The 23,106-nt window shown below is 47.6% G+C and overlaps 1 protein-coding gene across 1 annotated transcript in view; it reads left to right on the top strand.

Annotated features, from left to right (window-relative positions):
• LOC142576609 (polyamine-transporting ATPase 13A3-like) overlaps positions 1-23,106 on the top strand; it is a 296,153-nt gene that overhangs the window by 52,248 nt on the left and 220,799 nt on the right. The window contains exons 2-4 of the mRNA XM_075686810.1: positions 10,507-10,660; positions 19,922-20,089; positions 21,498-21,611. Of these exons, the coding sequence (XP_075542925.1) occupies positions 10,583-10,660; positions 19,922-20,089; positions 21,498-21,611 (360 nt within the window). The 5' untranslated portion in view covers positions 10,507-10,582. The remainder of the gene's footprint in view (positions 1-10,506; positions 10,661-19,921; positions 20,090-21,497; positions 21,612-23,106) is intronic.

The following is a 23,106-nucleotide window of genomic DNA, read 5'->3' as shown; positions in this document are numbered from 1 at the left end:
CGGAGGAGCCTGTCAGGACGTGCTCAACGCCCAGCATTGGGCCATGCCCGGTCCTGCGCGTGGTCGGGCCAGTAGATGCCTGAGCCTGTAGAAGTTGCAGCTCCGAAAGAGGACTGTCTGGCAGCTCGCGACTTGTGTGGAGATAGTGCAAGTGTTGCTCACTCATAACATAGACGTAAAAGTGGTGCTCGAGCTGAAGAAACCAGATAGCAGAGCTGCTCCTGCAAACGTTTGGTAGGCCATACATCAGCGGAAGGTGCGCGCACAAAATACCGGAAGCCTCGCCTGCTGCTGCTTCCAGTGAAATCTCGAATGTCGATAGTGTTAGAGTTGCGGTGGTCACTGAAGGCATCGCGAAGGTTGTACTTGTGGCGTCGCCGTGACTGTGAGTGAAATCTGCGCCCAGCGGAGCTGGTAGGAAAGCCTGTGAATCATCGTGTACATATCATTGAGGACAGTTCACGGCGCTGCGCCAGCTTTGTGCGCGGTGAAGATGACGGAGGCGACGTGCCATGCGGCTTTTGCGCGATCGCGCCTAGCGCTGCAAGAAAATACAAAATATAAAATAAATATATAATAACAGAAGTGCATGGGCGACTAGAGAGAAAAAGAAGAAGAGGGAGGAGAACGAAAGAGAGACGTCGGCAGATGGTATTCGGCGGAAGACGGCGTGGAGTGCGGAGGAGTACGCTCGCGGGGCCACAAGGACCCCGGCGTACAAGGCCTTCACCCAGCCGCATCCAAGCTTTCCCGATAGCCTGGTGTCTAACAGGCACGACGTAAGCAGGGACTGTTCGAGGAAGGCTGCTGGGATGCGGGGGCGCGGGCCTGACGGGATCCTGGACCTGGGGTCGTAAAAGCCTGCACCCAGACGTGTTGTGGTTTCCTCACGACCTGTGGCGTCTCTGCCGGTGTTGCGGAGACGGGGCGGCGCTCCGACAGTTGCACCGCTCGGCCGTTCTCGAGCGTCTGCGAGCGCCACTGTGCTGCCTACGCCGTGCGCACTTCTAACCAGGATAAAGAAACAACCGATTGACCGTTTCTTTCCAGTGTTTTGATGAGATGAACTCACACCCTTCAGTTAACTCTGTACATTTGCCAGGGCTATGTTAAGCCACTAGTTTATGTATTGAACTTGTTCGAGTTCTTACAAGGCAATCATGCAATGATTCCCTTCTTGGCAATATGCTGGTATACCATAACCCCATAACCCCATAACGCTGTTTGCCACTGCTTTGATTTGTGCTTTATAAAGTGTGTTTTTGTGTGTCTTAAGTTGCAGCTGGCTTTGTTCATTTGTGGAACTGAAGCAACACTTCGGCCTGTTAAATAAGACAGTAAACAAATTCGTTTCAGGCGCATAACCACGACGGAGCGTTGGCCAAGAAGCGGGCTGTGCATATCGCGTCAATGCCTCTAGGCCATTGAGCTGATCGCCATCTTTGGTGATGGTAACAATTTTCATACTCCGGCACATACCCACAACGTGGGATTGGCGAAGAAGCGGGCTGTATATATCGCGCCAATGCCACTAGGCCATTGAGGTGATCGCTGTGTGTTGATGATGGTAACAATTTCCATACAATGGCACAAACCCACAACAGGGGATTGGCCAAGAAGCGGGCTCTACATATCGCGACAATGCAACTAGGCCAGGGCGTTGAAATTTCCTGAGCCCTCCACTGCGGCGTGCCTCATAATCAGAAAGTGGTTTTGGCACGTAAAACCCCGTAATTCAATTTTAATTTATTTTAAATTAATTATCGCCGTGTGTTGTTGATAACAAATTTAATACTATGGCACATACCCAGAGCGGGGGATCCGTCAAGAACACTGATCTTTAGTGTGTTGTGGTCAAGAACAGCGATCTCTACTATGTTTTGCTTGATGCCGCCTCGTGTGGTCACCAAGCGTGTTCGCATGCTCGTCAACATGTTAATTTCCATAGTTTCGCTCATACCCACAACAGGGAGCCGGCGAAGAAGCATGTCCGCGTGTTGATTACGATTCCGATTTCCATACCATAGCACATACCCGATACAGGGCACTGGCCAAGTAACGGGTGGTGCATACGATGCTAAGTGGATAATCATTATGATTTCTATAGTATGCCATACACCTACATTGGGGGATCGGCCACGAAGCGCGCCCGCGTCTTCCTATAAGCGATGACTTTTTCCACACAATGACACATGCCCACAACGACGGATTGGCCATGAAGCGCGTCCATGTTTTGATAATGGTTATGACAATTTCCATACAATGACACATACTCACATCGAGGGATGGGCAATGAAGCGCGTCCGCATGTAGCAGGGGCGTAGCCAGGGGGGGTCGCTCATGGAGCTTCAGCCCCCCCCCTGAAATTTTTTCGTGCTGTCATGCACCGCCAGCCAAAACAACCCCCGGCGCCGGAAATCATTCTGGATTTGGTCTAGAATGGTATTTTTCATGATCGAAAAGACATTTCAACACTAACATTGCGAACTCAGGCTGGATTTTGCGGCAGCGCCCACGCACAGGAAGTCGCATAACGCAAGGAGCCCATTCCGAGAACAAAGTTTCAAGGGTGTTTTGATCGCGAGTGGGCTCGTCGCGGCATCTCGCGGAAGCCGCGGCATATATGGAGCGCATAGATTTGAATTCCCATACTTTATTGGTATAAAGCTTTCATGAACTTTTGATACGAAGGATGCATTGACCTTTCCAAATTCGTGATGTAGGCTTTAGTGTTATGAGCATTTGACGCCAGAGGTGCATTAACTTTTCTAAATTCGTTCATCGCACCATATAATGAGACAAGCCAAATCAACATACTATGAGACAAGTTGACAAAGCACGCAGCGAGGTCCTATGAGAAGTAACATTGTGCTGGTTCATTTGTTCGGCCATGTCACAACAAAGAATATCAACAGTTTTTCACCTGCGCCAACGCATCCATGTCAAGTCACTGAAGCCAGCATAGGTAACCACGTTCTTATTTTTCTACTTTGAATTTTACTCGCAAGGACTCATTGAGTCTCTTGAATAATCTTGTTGTCGCTACCCAAGGGCTGCCAGATAGAGCCAGAACGCATGCGCTTTTCTCGTGTTGCCCCGTACACCGCACAGCGCACTTCGGTGCGCGTTCGCTTTTGTCTTGCCGAGTGCATTTTCGCCTGGCAGAGCTTTGGATGCTTTTTGGCTAGCATACGAGAAAAAGAAACAATGGTCGCTCGCCGCCATCACTGTGGGGTCTCGACGGATTGAAACACGTTCGCTTGAGCGCAACTTCTCCGGAAAGTCTTATCTCGCCAGTGTAGGACACCTGTAAGTATGCGTATCGTTCTGTGTGGACCAAGCGTCTCACGCTTTCTTCGATATTCCTTCGGTAGCCACATTAGGTGCCCAAACTAGGCATTCGATTGTGGCCAACATGCTTTTCTTTGTGTTCTTCCATTTCAGTACCCCGGCCTCACAAAAGAAAAAAAAATGACACTTTTGCGGCGCAGAGAATTGGAGCACGCTGAAAGTTCGTTTTTGTTACTGTTTCTTTTGCGGAAAGTAATGGGCCACGGGATGCTTCATATGCGGGGTACTCTGATTATATTATTGTGATAGCAGTGATACGGATACTCCAGGCGCATTCCTAGCATCGCCATCGCCCTCATGTTCTGTATAAAGTCCGAAAGGCGATAAGTTCGTCACCACGTGCCGCACGCTATATGTGCGAGTGAAAGCGTAGGTTGGGGACGGGGTGGCATGGATAAGCCGACGATGTTGGCTCATTATTGTGTGCGCAAGGAAGGAAAGCGCACAGAGCCTTCTGCCGAGCGCGATACACCAGGGGAAGCGTTGAGAGAGAGGGGGGGGTGTTAGATTCTCTGATCTGTCATTCTGTGATGCGCAACATGCTTATTTGCCTTGTTTGAGGCATTATATAGTGTGACTGTTTCTGAGATACATAGGTTTGTTGGAGACTCATGCCTATATTTAAACATCTTGTTGCAAGGTTTGGTGTACATGTGCAGTGAACTTTGTTCCCACTGAAAATTGTTCGCCCTTTGTCAAGCTGTATCTTCGCACTTGCCTATTCCATTGTATCTTCACATTTTTAATTTACGAGGTCAAGTCAAATGAAAGTGAGCCAATCCACCCCGCGCATTAATGGTTCTGTTTATTATCTGTGAGGCATACGCGTAGCACACACGCATCTCTTATTTAGAAAAGTGACATTGCAGGTGTGAGCATAAATGTTCTTTAATGCTCTCACAGACTGGGTTGAACGTGGTTGCGTGACACAGTGGACACTTCAAAAGTTGAGCAGCGTGGTCTTGTGAGGTTTTTGACAGCTCAAGGTATTTCCCAAAATGAAATTAGTAGCTATATGGCTGCCTTTACGTTGAACAATTCATTTCATTGGCCACTGTGAAGCGTTGGAGGAAACAGTTCAAAGAAGGACGTGAAAGTTGCAAAGACGATCTAACACCGGGCCAAAGCCACTGCGCAATCACTTCCAACACAATTGCAAAGCTTGATGACCTGATTAGAAAAGAACGCGGGATAAGTATTGATGAACTGGCAAAGCTTGTGAACGTCAGTCATGGTTCAGTTCACACGAGCAATTCATAAACATGCTGGTTATCGGTCCTTGCGTGCGCAATGGGCTACCCAAGATTTTGAGTCGCCGCCAGAAGACGGAGAGGTTCGGCACTGCCTTGAATCATCTGATCTGGTATCACAATGAGGGTGACGACTGCTTGTCTGCAATTGTGACCGAGGACGAATCATGGTTGCTGCTACTACGAGCGTGAAACAATGACGGAAACGCTTACAGTGGGAACATTCGAATTATCCCCCCAAAGAAATCAAAGGCCGTCATTTCCACCGGAAATGTGTTGTTGACCTCTTCGATTGTCAGGGGCCATTACTGGTCGAATTTACTAAACCTGGAAAGCCTATCAATCGTTTCCGATATTGTGAAAGGCCTAATCGGCTGCGTATGGCAATCAAGAGCGAACGACGCGGAAAATTGAGTAATGGGGTTATCTTGCCCCACGACAATGCCCGTCCCCACGTCGCTGATGTGGTTACCACAAAACTTGCAAAGTTCAAGTGAGAAACGCTGCAACATCCGCCACACAGGACATACCTGATGCCTCGCGACTTTCACATTTTGGGGCATTTGAAGAAAAAAAAAAGCTCAACAAAACCAGGTTCGTGTCGGACGATGACGTGAAAGTCAGTTACAGCCCTTTTGAAGCAGCAAACCAAGCACTTTTATTAGACAGAAATCACGCTACTCGTTAGTCAGTGGAACAACTGTCTAGGTTCTCGTGGAGACTACTTTAAATAACGTATCCCGTTTATCATACATTAGCGTTGGCTCACTTTCTTTTGGCTCGACCTCGTATATCTTGCAGAGCTCCTTGTTTTTATATGTTCTCTCTGTTGTAACTACAAATTACGGTGAAATTAATCTCAATACACGAACGGTGACAGCTGCTCCTGTGCAGTACATTGGCACGGACAAAGAAGAGCGTCCTTGAGATTTTTCCCTAGCCGTTGAATATGTTAAAAATCTAAACGAGGCTATTAAATGAGAAAGGTTTATTAACATATTTTTCTTCAAATTGTTCACTTCACAGCCTTAACATTTTTCATATGAGCGACATTCACTCCTTTGCTCGTTTCGAACTGATATAGTTCTAAAGTTCGTGTGATATTTCCTATACTTATTAAGTAGACAAAAACATGGAAGCATTGATATTAGTTATTTCGGGCACAATTTTTCGTACATACGAGTATATGTTTTATAAAAAAATACATCTTTTACTTGTCTTCCCAGTGTGTAGCGTTCAAGAATTCGTTTGCAGAATTTCCGGCAATGGCAATGGAGTTATTTTTCATGTATTTGATTCTTCTACAAATTCTACAAAGAGGAGGCCGAGCGGCAACGTCAGCCACCCCCCTTCCTCCCCGAACGAAATTTCTGGCTACGCCACTGGCATGTAGATAATGGTGATGACGATTTCCATGCAATGACACATACCCACAACGAGGTATCGGTCACGAAGCACGTCCACGTGTTGATATTGGTTATGAAAATTTCCATACAATGACACATACCCATAACGAGGGATCGGCCTCGAAGCGCGTCATTGTCATTGTCATTGGTTTTGACAATTTCCATACAATGACACATACCCACAACGCTGCATCAGCCACGAAGCGAGTTCGCGGGTTGATAATGCGTATGACAACTTCCATACAATGACACATACTCACATCGGGGGATGGGCCTTGAAGCGCGTCCGCATGTAGATAATGGGGATGACGATTTCCGTGCAATGACACATACCCACAATGCGGCAACGTCCACGGAGCGCGTCAGCATGTTGATAATGGTTACGATGATTTCCATACAATGACACATACCCACAACGCTGCATCAGCCACGAAGCGCGTCCGCGTGTTTTTAATGGTTATGACAATTTCTATACAATCACTCATACGCACAACAAGGAACCAGCCACGAAACGCGTCAGCGTGTTGATAATGGATGTGGCAATTTCCATACAATGACACATACCCACAACGCGGCATCAGCCACGAAGTGCGTCTGCGTGTTGATAACGGTTATGACAAGTTCCATAAAATTACACATACCCACAACGCTGCATCAGCCGCGAATCGCATCCGCGTGTTGATAATGCGTATCCCAATTTCCCTACAATGACACTTACCCACAATACGGCATCGTCCACGGAGCGCGTCACCGTGTTGATAATGGTTATGACGATTTCCATACAACGACACACACCCACAACGAGGGATCAGCCACGAAACCCGTCAGCGTGTAGATAATGGTTGTGACAATTTCCATACGATGACACATACCCACAACGCTGCATCAGCCACGAAGTGCGTTTACGTGTTGATAATGGTTGGGACAATTTCCATACATTGACACATACCCACAACGCTGCATCAGTAACGAAGCGCGTCAGCGTGTTGATAATGGTTGTGACAATTTCCAGACAATGACATGCCCACAACGAGGGATTGGCCACGAAACGCGTCAGCATGTAGATAATGGTGATGACCATTCCCATACAATGACACATACCCACAACACGGCATCAGCAACGAAGCGCGTCTTTGTGTTGATAGCGGTTATGACAATTCTCATACAATAACACATACCCACAACGATGCATCGGTCACGGAGCGATTTGCTGATGATATTGCCTTGCTTAGTAATTTAGGGGACCAATTGCAATGCATGCTCACTGACCTGGACAGGCAAAGCAGAAGGGTGGGTCTAAAGATTAATCTGAAGAAACCTAAAGTAATGTTTACCTGTCGCAGAAGAGAACAGCACCTTACGATAGGTAGCGAGGCATTGGAATTGGTAAAGTAGTATACTTAGGGCAGGTAGTGACCACGCATGCGGATCACGAGACTGAAATAATCAGAAGAATAGGAATGGGCTGGGGTGTGTTTGGCAGGGATTCTCAGATCATGAACAGCAGGTAGCCATTATTCCTCAAGAGAAAAGTGTATAACAGCTGTGTCTCACCAGCACTGAACTACGGGGCAGAAACCTGGAGGCTCACGAAGAGGGTTCTACTTAAATTCAGGACGACGCAACGAGCTACGGAAAAATGGGTGTAACGTTAAGGAGGGGGGGGAGGTAAGAAGAGAGCAGAACAAACTCGAGTTAGGGGCATCTTAGTTGAAACAAAGAAAAAGAAATGGGGGGGGGGGGCATGGGCAGCGCACGTAATAAGAGGGGAAGATAACCGGTGGTCATTAAGGGTTACGGACTTGATTCCAAGAGAAAGTAAGCGTAGTAGGCGGCGGCTGAAAGTAAGGTGGGCGGATGAGATTAGGAACTTTAGAGGGGCCAGTTCTAGGAGCCAACGATAACGTCATCATGTACAGGGAAACTCTAGATTATTACAAAGCCGAAAGAAGAATCTTTCCGCCTCCGCATCGGTCTCCCTCTCTGGAGGACGCTCGCATTTGGCGAGGTCTCCAGAGAAACGATTATACATCACCTTATTGGATCTACTTAACTCAGAGGAGAGACTATAACGAAGCCCTCTGCAAAATTTGTAAGAAGAAAGGTACGCTAGACCATATAATATGGGAATGTGCTGGCTCCCCAGGGGCCAAGGAAAACATTGACAGTAGAGAAGCCTGGGAGGCCTTGCTCCACAGCGAGGCTGGAGACCACCAGCGTCGAGCAATCCGCCTTGCCGTTTAGGCCACGGAGACTCACCATCCTCAACGTGCGGGGACTGCTTCGTCCTCCCCCCCCCCCCTACTTACGTGCTGGTGAAGAGGCGGGCGCCCCAGATCGGTGGAATAATAAAGATTTCAATCAATGAATCAATCAAGAGGCATACGTGAATATCTTAGGAAATATCTGCAAAAATTTCGCAGCTACCGTGGTTCTCCCCGAGAAAAGTGGGAAGTTATCTATCAAGAAAGGGGTCGGGCACGAAGACACAATCTCTCCAATGTTATTCACTGCATGCTTGGGAGAAGTATTCAAGCTATTAAACTGGGAAGCCTTAGGAGAGAGAATCATCGGTGACTGCCTGAGCAACCTTCGGTTCGCAGATGACATTATCAAGTTCAGCAACACTGGGGACGAGTCAAAAGAAATGATTGAGGACCTTGACAGAAAGAGTGTAAGGGTGCGGTTGAAGATTATTGTGCAGAAAACAAAGATAATGATCAAATGGCGGCCAAGGGAACACAAGTTCAGGATCGCCAGTAAGCCTCTAGCTTCTGAAGGAGTACGTTTACCTAGGTCATTTACTCACAGGGAACCTTGATCATGCAAAGGAAATTTACAGAAGAATAAAAGTGCGTTGGAGCGCATACGGTAGGCAATGTGAGCTCCTTACTGGAAGCTTATTATTATCATTGAAAAAAAAGGTGTACAATCAATGCATTCTACCAGCGCTAACATATGTGGCAGAAACATGGAGATGGACAAAGAAGCTTGAGAACAAGTTAAAGACCGCGCAAAGAGCGATGGAACGAGGAATCTTAGGCGCAACGTTAAGAGACAGAAAAAGAGCAGCGTGGATCAGAGAGCAAACGGGGATAGTCGATATTTTAATTGATATTAAGAGAAATAGTGGAGCTCGGCAGGCAATGTAATGCGTAATATAGATAACCAGTGGATCATTAGAGTTATATAATGGGTGCCAAGAGAAGGGAAGCGTAGTCGAGGATCGAGGATGGCAGAAAACTAGGTATCGTAATGAAATTAGAAACCTTGCTGGTGCAAGTTGAAATCTGTTTGCGCAGGAGACGGAGACGGGTAATTGGAGATCGCGGGCAGAGGCATTTGTCCTGAAGTGCGGGGGCTGAGGACGATGATGATAAATTGTGTGGCCTATTTTCTTATTTATCACTTTTGCTTCCTAGTACTTCTGCAGCTCAATTGTTATTCAGCGTAATTGAAGTGCATCAGCAAATAGCGTCGATGGTCGTACACACATTTTGAAAAGGAATATAATAGGTTTTCCTCGTGGGAAAGATGACGCTCTCAATAATATTATTATTTCGGCCAGCGTAAAAGCATTGTTTACCCTTAATTACTCAACCACTATTATAAAGGAAACCTGCCCATATATTTACTGCGCGTTGTCCTTTGACCTAGCGCTCGCAAGCGCACCTCTCTTGCTCGTAAATAAACAATACATGCCGACAGAAACATCACCTCGTAATACTTATTCACCGTTGTCTCTAATGCACATATACATTTTAATGGAATAGAGCATGATATTCAACACTATCTTTGAAACTTTTTATATTTGTGGACTTAACCCCATTCGCAGGCAACTGCCTATGTGCCAATTCTTTTCGAGGGTGGCGATATAGCCTTTTTGGTCAGTCATCGCTGAAAGGTACCTGTATAGTGCAAGAAAACAAGGACGCATGAAGAAACAGCGACGAAGACAAGCGCTTGTCTTCGTCTTCATTTCTTCTTGTCTTTGTTTTGTTGCGCTATACAGATACCTTGCCATTCTTGGCATTTCACTAGAATGAATTTGTGCCATAGGGGCACAAGCACTACAGGATCCTTAAATTTACTTACATGTCTGCACTCCGACACAACTGGTGTAGCGCATAAGTGTTCTCTCTGTCATACACCTCTCTTCTCCATTCCTGCCGCGGTAAGGATCAAATACCGCCGTGGGTACCGTGACGTCACTCTGTCGACCTCTCGCAGTGTCTTTGTTTACATATAATCCATCTCAAGGGCTGTTCACACTTCGGCATAGCTTTTAAATGGTGTACTGACTAAATTTAGGCACATAAAGTTCTGAACATTGCATTGCATAAACGCTGAGCAAGATTACACACAGCATAAATTTAAAGTGATGGCAATCGTGCGGATCACATTAGGTTGTGCACTATTAAATTAACTGCTTTACAATCCCGCGCTTCAAATCTGAAATGCGAGTTGGACCTACATATTTGTTTTCACTTTCTTATCAGCATCAGCACCGACGGAGTACGACAGAGGCCATCCAGGAGACATCCAGAGGTGAGGGCTACTCGCTGAGCCCACAGCATGGTGTATGGTGTCCGGCCGGAAGACGAAATTCTCGGATTCGCCGCGGTCATTCGGGAAGGTGCTGATGAACCCTTGGTAAATATTAGATTTTTTTTCCTATATATTCACAGCAAAAGCCACCAACAAGTACGCGTATACGCGTACTTCTTTATTTCTTTAGGGTTACTGCTTTCACCGGCTAACAAATGTTGAATATCACCGCTCGGCACAGGACGCACCTGCATATGTCGAAACAACAGTTTAGGCCGTTGTCTGTTCTTACCGAATCTTCTGCAATCTGATTGTATGCGCGACGCGAATTGCACAGTACTTTCCGGAAGGCAATCGGGTACCAGCGATTACACTGGAACCTTCGACGGACGAAGTTTGAAATCCGACGCGCTTGACCTGCTGATAATTTTTCGACAATCGCCGACTGTGCACCTCGCTATTGTCGTGCTTAGTGTCCCTTGCATTTGTGGAATCAAGTTCGCCCGATAATCAAGCAAGTTTCATGATTTACACTTTTGCTATACTGTATTCTTCATCCTTAGCAAAGACCACCTCTTAAATAGCGTGGTCCCGATGCTGCAAACAAACGCAAAAGCTGAAAACAAAACTACCCCTAGGAAAAAAACAAGGCAACAAAGAAACAGTCCCGAAGTTCATCAGCCGGCACCGAAAGGCTTAAGACGCGCCACGTGGACGGCTTGAGGTTGTGCGCGGCGCCACTGTGATTGCGAAATGCCGCCTGGTACAACTTCATAGCCCAGTGCGCCAATACATTGGATGACCTTGTAGGGTCCGGAATAGCGCCGCGAAACTGAAGTCCACGTCGATGTATCAGGGCTGAAACCCAAACTCGATTGCCGGGCTGGTATCCCACGTAGTTTTGCCAAATTTTGTACTTTTGGCTGTCTGGCCTTTGCTGGCTCTTGATTTGCCGGCGGGCCAGTTGTGCTTCTTCGGCTCGCTGCAGATGGGCGGAAGCGTCGAAATTCTCTGTGTCAGTGACGTGTGGCAGCAGGCCGTCGAGAGTCGCCGTCGGGTTCCTTGCGTAAACCAGATTAAATGACGTGAACTGTGTTGTTCCTTGCAGCGCCTTGTTAAAAGCCAAGCTTACCTGGGGAAGGACCGCTTCCCAAGTCTTTTGTTCAACTTCGACGTACATGGATGACATGCCGGCGAGGGTGTTATTCAGTCACTCACTCAAGCCATTCGTCTGCGGGTGGTAGGCGCTTGTCCTGGGGTAACTTGTCCAGTTGTATCGCAGAATGGCTTGGGTAAGTCCTCTATAGGCTATCAGGACTAGCGCTGTGGAAGGGACCAGGCGGGCCCAAAAGCCCGGACCCGGCCCGGCCCGCGGGCCGGGCTCGGGCCATTTGGAGATTCTCTTACACGGGCTTTGGCCGGGCCCGGGCCAGGGTTTCTATGTCTCGGACGGGCCGGTCGGGCTCCCGCATCTCGACTGCGTACCTTATGCGAAAGTATGCTTGTCGTCTCGCATGCAGGTACAGCAGGAAGCGCAATGTACTTATTCATCAAAAATGGAATCTACAGGGACGGGAGAAAAGTACAAACGCTCACAAAAGGCAAACGGAAGCTAGCGGAGGCTCGGAATGCGTTTTCGGTTCTACCAAGTACCGACGCTTTGGAAAAGCCGCCGCTTACAGGCGCCTCCCAGTAAAAAAGGCTGAAAAGGGAAGCGTTTGGAAAGCGAAGATTAGTCTGTGCACGGCGCACGCGGGGTCGCCTTTGCCACACATACAAATTAGCCAAGCGGCGGTGTATAGGGGCACTTTGCACTTTGCAAAACTTGAATTGCACTTGCAAAACTATTGCACTTTGCAAAGCTTGAAAGGATTCTTCGCGGGCAAGCCGAACCATCAAAGCCCACAGAAATGGCGAAGCTCCAGCAACGTGCCCACTACTTTCTACGGACGAAGGTCATCCTGACGATGGAGCACAAGATGGCCACAATGTCGTGCCCGCAATTTCGACACCTTCGGATGGTTTCCGCCGAAGAGCGCGAGGAGGTGTACGATCGCGTAAGAGAACTTCTCGCGTTGATACCACGGGAGTACTCGTGCGCTCTCCAAGAACAACCTGCCACAAAAAAGCCATGCATGGACTTCTTCAGTGAGTGGAGCGACGCAGCCAGCAACCAGACTGCTGAACAAAACGAGCTGACCGATTACTTGGCAGCAGAATCGACAGCGTGCTCGGAATCTGAACTAGTGCAGTTTTGGAAAAGCAAGTAAGCCACGGTACGCAAAACTTGTTCTTCTTGCTAAGAGGCTATTAGCCATTCCGGCCACCAGTTCAAACAGTGAACGAAACTTCAGCGCTGCCGGATTCATAATGCAGGTGCGCCGCACATGCCTTAACCCTTCATCAATGGACAACTTGTTTTTGCACAATAGCTTAGAATAACAACTCTGTGCGCGCGCTGCATCTGTATATATTCACGCTTTTGTCACATGGAAGGCAACAGTTCAACATTATAAGGTCATCTAAATAAACTGATTTTCCTGATATTGTTTCTTTTTGTGTGGGCGTCGCCTTATTGCAGGTCGGGCCGGGCCCGGCCCGGGCCTTAACCCGGCCTAAGGCCGAGTTGGGCCTGGCCGGGCGAACTCAGGCTCTTTAGCTTCGGGCCGGACCGGGCCGCCTGTGGTAGTGTAGGGCCCGGGCCGGGCGCTGGCTCAGAATTGCGGCCCGTGCACAGCTCTAATCAGGACTTCTGGAGTACTATATGTGGCAGCACGATGCTTTTAACGAACGCTTTCACCACTTCGGCTGCGCTACCACTGGGTTGCAGCGCCATTTATTTTTTTTATTTTTTGGTATTTAGTACAAGCTGCACTCCTAAGACAAAGCAGGAGGCGTAGCAGGTAACCTAGTCCATAGCAATGACGATACATTTATTCGCGTACTTTGACATCGGAAATGGCCCCAAGAAGTCCATTCAAATCTGCTAGAATGGTCAGCAAAGTGGCTCGATCGGCTACAGCAATCCCACTAGTCTTGTCTTTGGTGTCGTGAGTCACTGGCAGTCTTGGCGTGTCCTGATGTAGTGGGCGGCATCGGTGGTCAGGCACAGTAATGCTTCTCTTGTATTCTCTATAACGCACAGGGGAATGCGAAGTGCCGAGCAGTCGCATTCGAGCAGTCGCTTCTGGATGTGCCGAGCAGTCGCAACGGCACATCCAGAAGTTCATTTGCATGCACTCGTTAGAAGTTTTTTAGGAGTATCTCGCTTTGTTGGGAAAACAAAGACAATCCTCAGCTAAATTTTCTAGGAACAACGTCTGTGATGCCTTCCAAGTACTCGGTGTGGCTTTTTAGCTCCGGGTCTGCTCACTGCTCTTCAGCGAAATCTTCCGCGCTTATTGTCCCCAGGAAGGCGTTCTCATCCTCGTCGTCTTGCGGCGACGGGTAAATGAGGGCGAGTGATAGGCAGTCTGCATCAGAATGCTTCTGTAGCGACTTGTAGACGACGGTTGCCAAATTCCTGGTGTCTTTGGCTCCATCACATGAGGCATCCTGAGGGGTCCTTTAAATTTGCCAGCCATCACAAGGCATGGTGGTCTCTTATGACTTTGAAGGACCTCCCGTAAAATAAGGACAAAATTTCGTGGTAGCCCAAATGATGGCCAAGCATTCTTTTTATATCGTAGAATAATTGGTTTCTGCTTTCGACAGCGACTAGCTAGCGTAAACAACGATAATTTCAAATCCATCTTTCCTTTGGACTAGGATAGCTCCGATGCCTAGGCTACTTCCCTCAGTATGGATTTCGGTTCATCGAAATGGGCAAGTACCTGTGATGACTGCAGACGCCGTTTATGTTCTTCGAATGTTTCAATTTGCGACGTTTCCCACTTCAACTCGATGTTGGATTTTGTCAGATATGTTAAAGGTTCGGCGATGCATGAAAAGTCTGACCATGTGCCTGTAATAAGCACACATGCCAAGGAATTTGCGCACTCCCTTCTTGTCTGGGGGCTGTGCAAAGTCAACGATGGGAGGTGTCTTGTGCAAATTAGGATGGACTCCATATATTCTGATGACGTGGTCTAGGAACAGAAGCTCATCCTTAGTGAAGCGATACTTCCAGTCTTCAGAGTGAGCCCTCATGACTTAATAGCCTCTAGCACTGCCTCAAATTGCCTACGAAGCTTGTCGAAATTCCCGACTAAGACAACGGTGTCCTCCAAGTAGACGTAAAGTAGGTTCCAACAAAATCCGAACGGTATGACATTGAACTCGTAGAGGCTGTCTGGCGTGATAAAGCGTTCTTCTCATGATCTCTCTCATCGACTTCAGTTTGCCAGTAGGCAGTCTAGCTATGTGTCGATGAGAACAGAGCGTGGTAGAGACGGTTCAACACGTCGTTGATCTTTAGGAGGTGTATGCGTCCCTCTTCGTGATCTTGCTGAGTCGGCGGTAAGCCAAGCAGAAACGCAGGGTTCCATTGTCTATTTTCACCAAGACTACAGGAGGCGCCCGCAGGCTCTTCGAAAACTGAAATATTTCATCGCGTAGCAGTTCATAAACTTATTACTTTATGGCCGCTCGTTTCAGCGTTAAAACTCGGTACGGATTTGACGGCGTGGCCGAGCGCACTCTTCAGTTATTATGCAATGCGTAGCAACTGGTGTTTGTGGAATCCTCGATGACATCAAAAAACCGGTATTTTTATCGTCGGAGAAGACTATCGGGCCGTTATTGCTTATTTCTGAGGAAAGTCTGATTTACGGCGAAGGGTGGTTCGGAAACTATGGCCGTCGGGGTAAATGCGGCAGAATCTGAGAGGACAAAGGCATTGCTAGTTTCCACAACTTCCTCGATGTATGCGATCGTAGTGCCCTTGCTGAGGTGTTTGTACGCCTGGCTGAACTTATGCCGCTTTTTCTCCAATCATTAGACCGATTACCCCGGCGACGCGAATTTCGTGGCCCAGCAGTAGGTGCTGGTCGTCCTTCGACGTCTTCGAGTGTTTTGGTGCCCGCAATAATGATGACACCGGTGCGAGGCGGTATCCTGATTTCATCTTCAAGCGCACTCAAGGCGTGGTGACTCAGAAAGTTCTCCTACGATATGGCATGGTCATCGGAGCATTGTCGACTGAGACTTTAGGTAGATGGTTGCGCAGTGTTGGCTCAGAAGTCCATGCCAAGAATTACGTCTCGCGAGCACTGTTGGAGGTCAACGAACCTCGCAGGGTAGGTCTGGTCATGAACTAATTTTCGCCGCGCAGATTCCAATTGATTCATTATGCAAAAAAGAAGTGAGGCGTGCAGACAGGACACAAGAATAGAGAAGTGGGCAACACGAACGCCGACTATCAACTGAAGGGAGCACTGAGGCGAAAAAAGAAAGAAGACACCGAACTCATCTGCGCATGCTCAGGAATGGTAACACCACGTGTCAGTCGGGTACACGTGCCAGTCTACGTGAGAGATAACTTTTAAGGCACTTAATCTCTTCCTTATGTAAAGTAATCGAAGGCTGACTCACGCACGCACTTTCACCATTATAGATATGCCATGCCTCTACCATAAGGCGCATATCTTCATTCTTATGCCTGTACAAAATCGCGCATTCATCTAACTCTGGCGTGCAGTTACAATCTCGGCAATGTAGCGAAAGATTAGAAGGCGATCCAGTGGTTAACGACCTTTTATGTTGTATTAACCTTTGATTGGGGGGTGGGATACACCGTCCCGTTTGCCCTACGTAGAACTGGCCACAGCTAAGGGGAATTTTATAAACCACACCCATACGACAGTCAGTAAAACTGTTATTCTTATTGTGCTTCACTGGACAAATATCTGTTCGTTTCTTGCCTGTTACCCGCTCCTTTTTTCTCTGTACGGCAGCGCATATCTTACCTAGCTTAATGGGAGCAGCGAAAGCAACATTAACATATCTACTTGCAACTTTTTTAAAGCCTGTGCGACACTGAATAAATATACGGAATAGTCACTACTCTTCTTTTGCTATTACTGCTTTCTGTAATCACGTCCGTCCCTCTCGAAACCGACTTCTTTAGGCGCTCAGCCACAGTGGCCACTGCTACACTATGATAACTTGCTTCTGATAGGCGCCGGACCTGTGCATTAAAGGTGGCGCTCATTTTGTGCATGCAGGATCTGGTGAGGGAAGTGTGTGTGTCCATCCCTTGTGTCCTGTCTGCACGCCTCACTTCTTTTTTGCATAATGAATCCTTACCAACTCGCTCAGCTTTCTGTTGTTCCAAGTTCCAATCGATGTTATCAGGTTTCCTCCAGCTGTCGGAGCATGAGAGCCACCCCATGTTGTCTTGAATTTATTGAACTTGGCGGCTATTAATCCGCTGATGAAGGATCAGCTGACTTCACTGTCTACAAGAGCGGTGACTGTGGCAATTGAGAAGCACGTTGCGGTCGGTGGTTCTTTGTCTTGCGTTGCAGTTAAGGCACGGCGTCGGGTCACGGCTGATTTGCCTTGTGGCAATTATGTTACGTCGGGTCATCAGGTCCTGTTTAGGTGGCGTTTGCATTTTACAGTAATGTAGTCGGTGATGTCACGTTAATAATAATAATAATAATATTTGGGGTTTTACGTGCCAAAACCACTTTCTGATTATGAGGCACGCCGTAGTGGAGGACTCCGGAAATTTTGACCACCTGGGGTTCTTTAACGTGCACCTAAATCTAAGCACACGGGTGTTTTCGCATTTCGCCCCCATCGAAATGCGGCCGCCGTGGCCGGGATTCGATCCCGCGAGTGATGTCACGTTGTAGCTTGCCAAGCTGTGGACGCTGCCCGTCGCCTGCGTTGCCTCGTAGTCTCATCTCCCTGCATGGGCATCGGCGGTAGATGTGGCCCACTTCTCTGCAGTGATAGCAAAGCGGGTAGGGGTCTTGAGTGCGTCATACGTCTCTCTTCTTTGGGTATTTGCATTCGGCAACGGCCACGCGAGCTGGCGGCGGTGGTAGCGGCAATAGGGGTTACGGGGAACCGGCACGGTCGGGGAGGGGGAACTTGACAACGGGCGACGGCGGCGTAGTTCATCGCTTCCGACATGGGAGGCGGCGATTCTAGCTACGCTTCAGAAACTTCCTGTCAGCGTTGAAGTAAGTCCTTGACCATGTCAGTGATCGAGAACACCTGAGTATGCGACGAAGGAAACATGTTGTGCACTTCGCGCACAATGGTCACGATGCTCTTTCGGAGGTTGTCGGAGCCCAGTGCTTGGATTTCGCACCACGACGTAAGTACTTGGCGTTTATATTGCCTAGTGCGCATTTACAGATTATTCTGAATCGTCGTTGCCTCTGCTATGGTCTTCGGCGGTCTGCTATGGTCTTCGGCGGGCTTCAGATAAGTCCGGCCTTACGTTCCTCGCTTTACGCCCCACATCAGCAAGATGACTCCTTTCTCCTCGCATATTTCCAGGTTGGTGTGCCATATAGGACGGGTAATCTGTTCTGTAAAAACTGCAATGTTCTTATTCGGCAGCTGAACTCGTGCTTCTAGTAATGGGTTGACGCTCTCTCCTTGAACGGTGCTCCTAAACGTCTTCAGGAAGTGGCTTCTTAACAAGTCGAACTTTGTTAGTGGCCTCCCGATTCTCAAACAAAGTCTTCGCGCCGTCCCCTAAGAAGTAGTACACATGGCGCAGCTTGTCCTCAATGTTGTAGGCGTTCAACTTTGAAACCGTTTCGAATGTTTCGAGCCAGCTTTCAACGTTGTCGGTCGAAGCTCCACGCAACATATGTGGTTACCTAGGTTTTTGCAATACAATTGACGCAGCCAATGCTCGGTTCGTCATAGTGGTAGTTGATTTGGCTATGCTCTTCCTGGTCGACTCGGATTGAAGCCCGTGCTCCGGAGGCAAACTGTGTAGCCTGCAGCTAGGTCGATGATCTGGGTCGGCGTTGGCGTCCCCTTCAAGCTAGACTCCCGGTTAAACGGGGCGACCGCTACGAGGACAAAAAGGCGCCTCCACGAGATGTCACCTTGTGGTAGTTGTAGTTGAAGAACACAATGCAGCAAAAGTGAGACTCACGAAACTAGCCTTTCTTATTGGGTGAACGTGTGCCCTTAAATGGAAGCGACACTTGAAACACGACGATAGCGGCGACCACCGTCGGCCATTTTCAAAAACTAATCAGCAGGTCAAACGTGTCGGCGTTTATTCATGACTCGCCGAAAGTGCCAGCGTAATTACTTGTGCCCTCGTGCCTTGCAGAAAGTAGCCCACAATTCGTGCGGCGCATACAATCATATTACGCAAGGTTCGGTTATAATAGACATTGATTTGAACCGTCGATAACATTCCAGAAACTTCCAGTACATGCAGGCGCATCCTGCGACGAGGAATTACGTTTAACATTTGTTAGTTGGTGAAAAGTGGTCATCTCCGAAAGATAAACAGGTATAAGTATCCATACATGGTAAACAATGAAAAAAAATTGCATCATATAAGCACATATAGGGCCCTGTGCAATGCAGATACTGCGGCAATCAGCGTACTTGTCAGTTATCCAAGGAGTAAAATTCTCTGAAACATTTGTTTGTCTCGCGTCACTCAGTACCTAGTCATTGCAACTATTTGCTTACTGAAGTGCTTGCTAGGTCGGACTTCTTTTAGGCTTTTTGTTAAGCGCAGTAATTGAGATGTAGAGCGTGCGACAAGAAATTGATCGACAATATTCTGATACAAGCGTGTTTGTTAATGTTTCGTTTGACTAAACTATTCCCCATATTATACGAATACGTGACAATGACTTGAAAGTTTTGCGGAATTAGTTCCCTGCAAATATTATCGTGCGAAATGTTAAGCGAAATAGTAAAACTGCACTGGCGAAGCTTACGCCCATCACGGCTGAAATAACTATACAAGTGCCCCTTGATGTAGGAAGAAGTTCTATGATTGTGGTACTGATGGATTTCGGCACTTTTAATAACTCTGCTCAGGTGCATAAGGACTTGTGAATTGCATTAACGCATTGCATCGAGTTCGTGTGTTCATTTATTCTCACTTTTTTTATTCTTTCTATCACCTTTTATACCCTTTATTTTTTTCTCCAGAACAGCATATTCAGCCAGAACTTACACTGGCCAAACGCCCTGTATTTCCCTCTATTTCCTTCTCCTCTCCTTTGACCAAGCCAAACATGGGCTTGAAATGAGTACGCAGCTCGGTGTTAGGCTCTTAGAAGGCTGCCAAGCTCGCTTAACCACACCTGCAAGCCTGCCCATTAATACTCCACGCAAATGGGGAATCATGTAGGCACGACGGATTTACCTGCATGTTACATCGCCATGGTAACGCTTCATTCACGTGCGCGCATTGTCGTACAGGAGGTATACGGCTACACCTACAGCTCATGGAGGAGCGGCCTGTACCGTGTACTGTGCGGTCTCACGCTCGGTCTGTTACCCCTCGTGACCAGCTGGAAGCCGGAGTGGTACGTTCAGATCACCTGCACCACATGCCAGCTTTCACACGCTACCGTTCTAGTCGTCAAGGTGAGCATCAGGAATGGAGCAGACTTTAGCCACTGCGCATTCAAAAATGCAATGGTAAATGGCGGCGCTAAATATCAGCCGCAGATCACCCTAATCGTAATTTATGCATTCAGGGGATTTTTATCCTATTAACCCACATGCTTTGTTTCAGAAGTGGTTAGTCTCACAGTAAATACGAAAATATTCCGCTGAAAACCTTTCCGATTGGCTTGCGATCAACGAATCATTTTGTTTATGGTTTTATATCTAGCGACAGTTATTTTGCTTGCAGATATGAAGGAAAGGTATCCCTTAATTACACTTTTTCAATCTGACGCTGTAACCTTCTTGAGGGAAACTGCGTTGCCCTCTATGGTCTCTCAGACGTGCAATTGGGACGAAGGAACCAAACACAGTAGTACAGATACTGATGGTGGTGCAGCAGGCTGAGCTAGCTTGGCATACATTTCCGGCAATTGTTCCGCAAGAGCCTCCTCTGAGGGGAGATCAGGGATGTGTCGCAAGGTGTCGAAGAGCTTCGTGTCTCGCCTGAAGTCAATCAGCTGTCGTTGCACTCTCTTCCTGATTGCTGCGGGCTTTCCAGGGAAAACAATGCCTTGTGCGAAAGACTATTCTTTTGCCGGCTGTCAACCATCTCTTTCCTTTCTGCGTCGAATTGTGGGCATAGCCAAATGAAATGTTCAGTGTCGCCTATATCACCAAAGAAGGCGCAGAGCGGGGAAGCGCATCGTCCAGTCTTTATTAATCAAGCCGGGTATAGTTACAAGTTACGATTCCCACTTTCATTGATCAACGCCAACTAGCCGAATTACTACCAATATAACATGGCGATGGGCGCCGAAGAATCGAGGAAGTCTGACTCACCGCGACCGGACATCGAGCCTATATATTTGCCCCCGTGCTGGACACTAGCACCTAATCGTTCGTGCCTATAGTCAGCGAACGGTGACGCGTTCGAACAACCGCGTTCGTCCATCCCGCTGCCGCGCCACGGATCTTCACTAGACGGTCCCGCAGAGCATACCGACAGGCACGCGACAAGTCCGCGCATTCTGCCGACCTCAAGTCAAAGAGGTCCAAGTAACCCAAGTAACCCTACCATTTAGTGGCGTTAGCAGCTCAACCATCGCGCCGTCTCTTCTACTACTCCTCAGGTACACCGAACGCCGCCAGCGCTTAGCTACGCGGAGAAGCTAGATTACAGGAGACTTCACGGTTATACCGGCAAAACATGGAGGGTAGGCGTGTGATTCGAGAGCCGCCACAACTGAATTAACATTGCGTTGCACCACTCTGTTACCAATTGTCAAGTTCATTCATAGCATAGCGTTCATTGCCCGCTCAGATCGACATGTAAACTTGTACCAGAGTGGGTTTTCCTGAAACCGTGGCTGGTTCTTTTTTTCAGGACTCCCATTCCCGCCTCACGATCACGGAAGTCAAAACGCATCCCCTGAGCAACCGAAGGATGTCATTCAGCAGCAGCTACCAGCGACGAAAACGCACGTTTGCCAGCGAAGTGGTAAGCCTGGAAAATGATTTGGACACTGTAATATGAGTGTATTTTACTGTGCACCACATTATCGTCCTAAGGTACTGCAGAAGCAGTTCTTTCAAAATGCTAGCGACATGCTCAAGTACATGGCTCCCAATACGAAGCATGCGCTACTGATGTTATCAAAGTCTACCTGTAAGATGCATTATAAATTTCTTCGCGCTGAACTGATCGTACCGCATAGCACCGACGCCAGTGCTTGAAGTCACAAGGAATCCTACGATAACTAGTTGAGAAAATATTCCCTCATTACTTTTCAGCAATTATCTCCGGGACATCCGGAGAAAACGAACTCAGCAACAACGGTAGCATAATGGTGGTTATACTGCCCCATTGACGCAATGCATTACATAAAACGTCATAGTGCATTGTGGCAGCAAGGAATGTCACATAGGTAAAAGCATCCTCATGCCCGGTTTTCCAAACTCACCTAATTAAACGCTCTATGTATTACAGTCATATATACCTTCCTGCTGCCACGAAGCGTCATTTCACCAGTGCTAAAAGCCTAAGGATCTCATGTTCGACCCCTTTTGATAATTTGACCCATAGAAATGGCTGCCGCGTGTTTCAATAATATGTAATGTCCAAAATAATGCATGAACAATGACGAACATCATATGATAGTTGCATGATTTTCTATTCTTAGTCACAAGTTTTCTCCATTGTGCACCAATCTATCCACTGCCTTCAATTCATGATTCAAAGAGACAAATTCGCTTGCATCACGTAGTTAAAATTGCGGGCTCAGAACAAAGTTACCAATGACAAATGAAATCACTAAGCTACTCTATTGCCAACTAGAATGTATAGACATGTTCCGGTGTGTGGTAATATTGCATTGAGTGTACCATCGCAGAAGCATTAAACGACCCGCCGTGGTTGTTAAGTGGCTATGGTGTTAGGCTACTGAGGACGAGGTCGCGGGATCGAATCCCGGACACGGCGACCGCATTTCAATGGGGGCAAAATGCGAAAACGCCTGTGTACTTAGATTTACGTGCACGTTAAAGAACCCCAGGTGGTCGAAATTTCCGGAGTCCTACACTACGGCGTGCTTCAAAATCAGAAAGTGGTTTTGGCACGTAAAACCCCATTATTTGTTTTAAGAATTCAACGAAAAGACATGATTTTGCGATGTCATTGTAGGCAATCAGAATATTGCCCACCCGAGCCACGGTTTAAAAAGGTACATCCAGATTAATATATATATATATATATATATATATATATATATATATATATATATATATATATATATATATATATATATATTGTCACGAAGAAGATCGGCAGGCTAAAAAGCACCGTCGCCATCGCGTGGCTCGTACCCAGTTCGTTCGCTGGCTGCGCCCTACCTGCTGTTGCCGCGTTGGTCGCTGCTTCTCTACGAACCGAATAAACCCCCTTTACAATTGGTGGAGCTGCTGGGTACAACCGGAATTCTGGAACTTCGCAACCG

The sequence above is a fragment of the Dermacentor variabilis genome, chromosome 3 (genome assembly GCF_050947875.1).
Source record: "Dermacentor variabilis isolate Ectoservices chromosome 3, ASM5094787v1, whole genome shotgun sequence".
Taxonomy (NCBI): domain Eukaryota; kingdom Metazoa; phylum Arthropoda; class Arachnida; order Ixodida; family Ixodidae; genus Dermacentor; species Dermacentor variabilis.
Note: the sequence above shows the minus strand (reverse complement) of the source record. Positions and strands in the feature narration are given on the sequence as shown.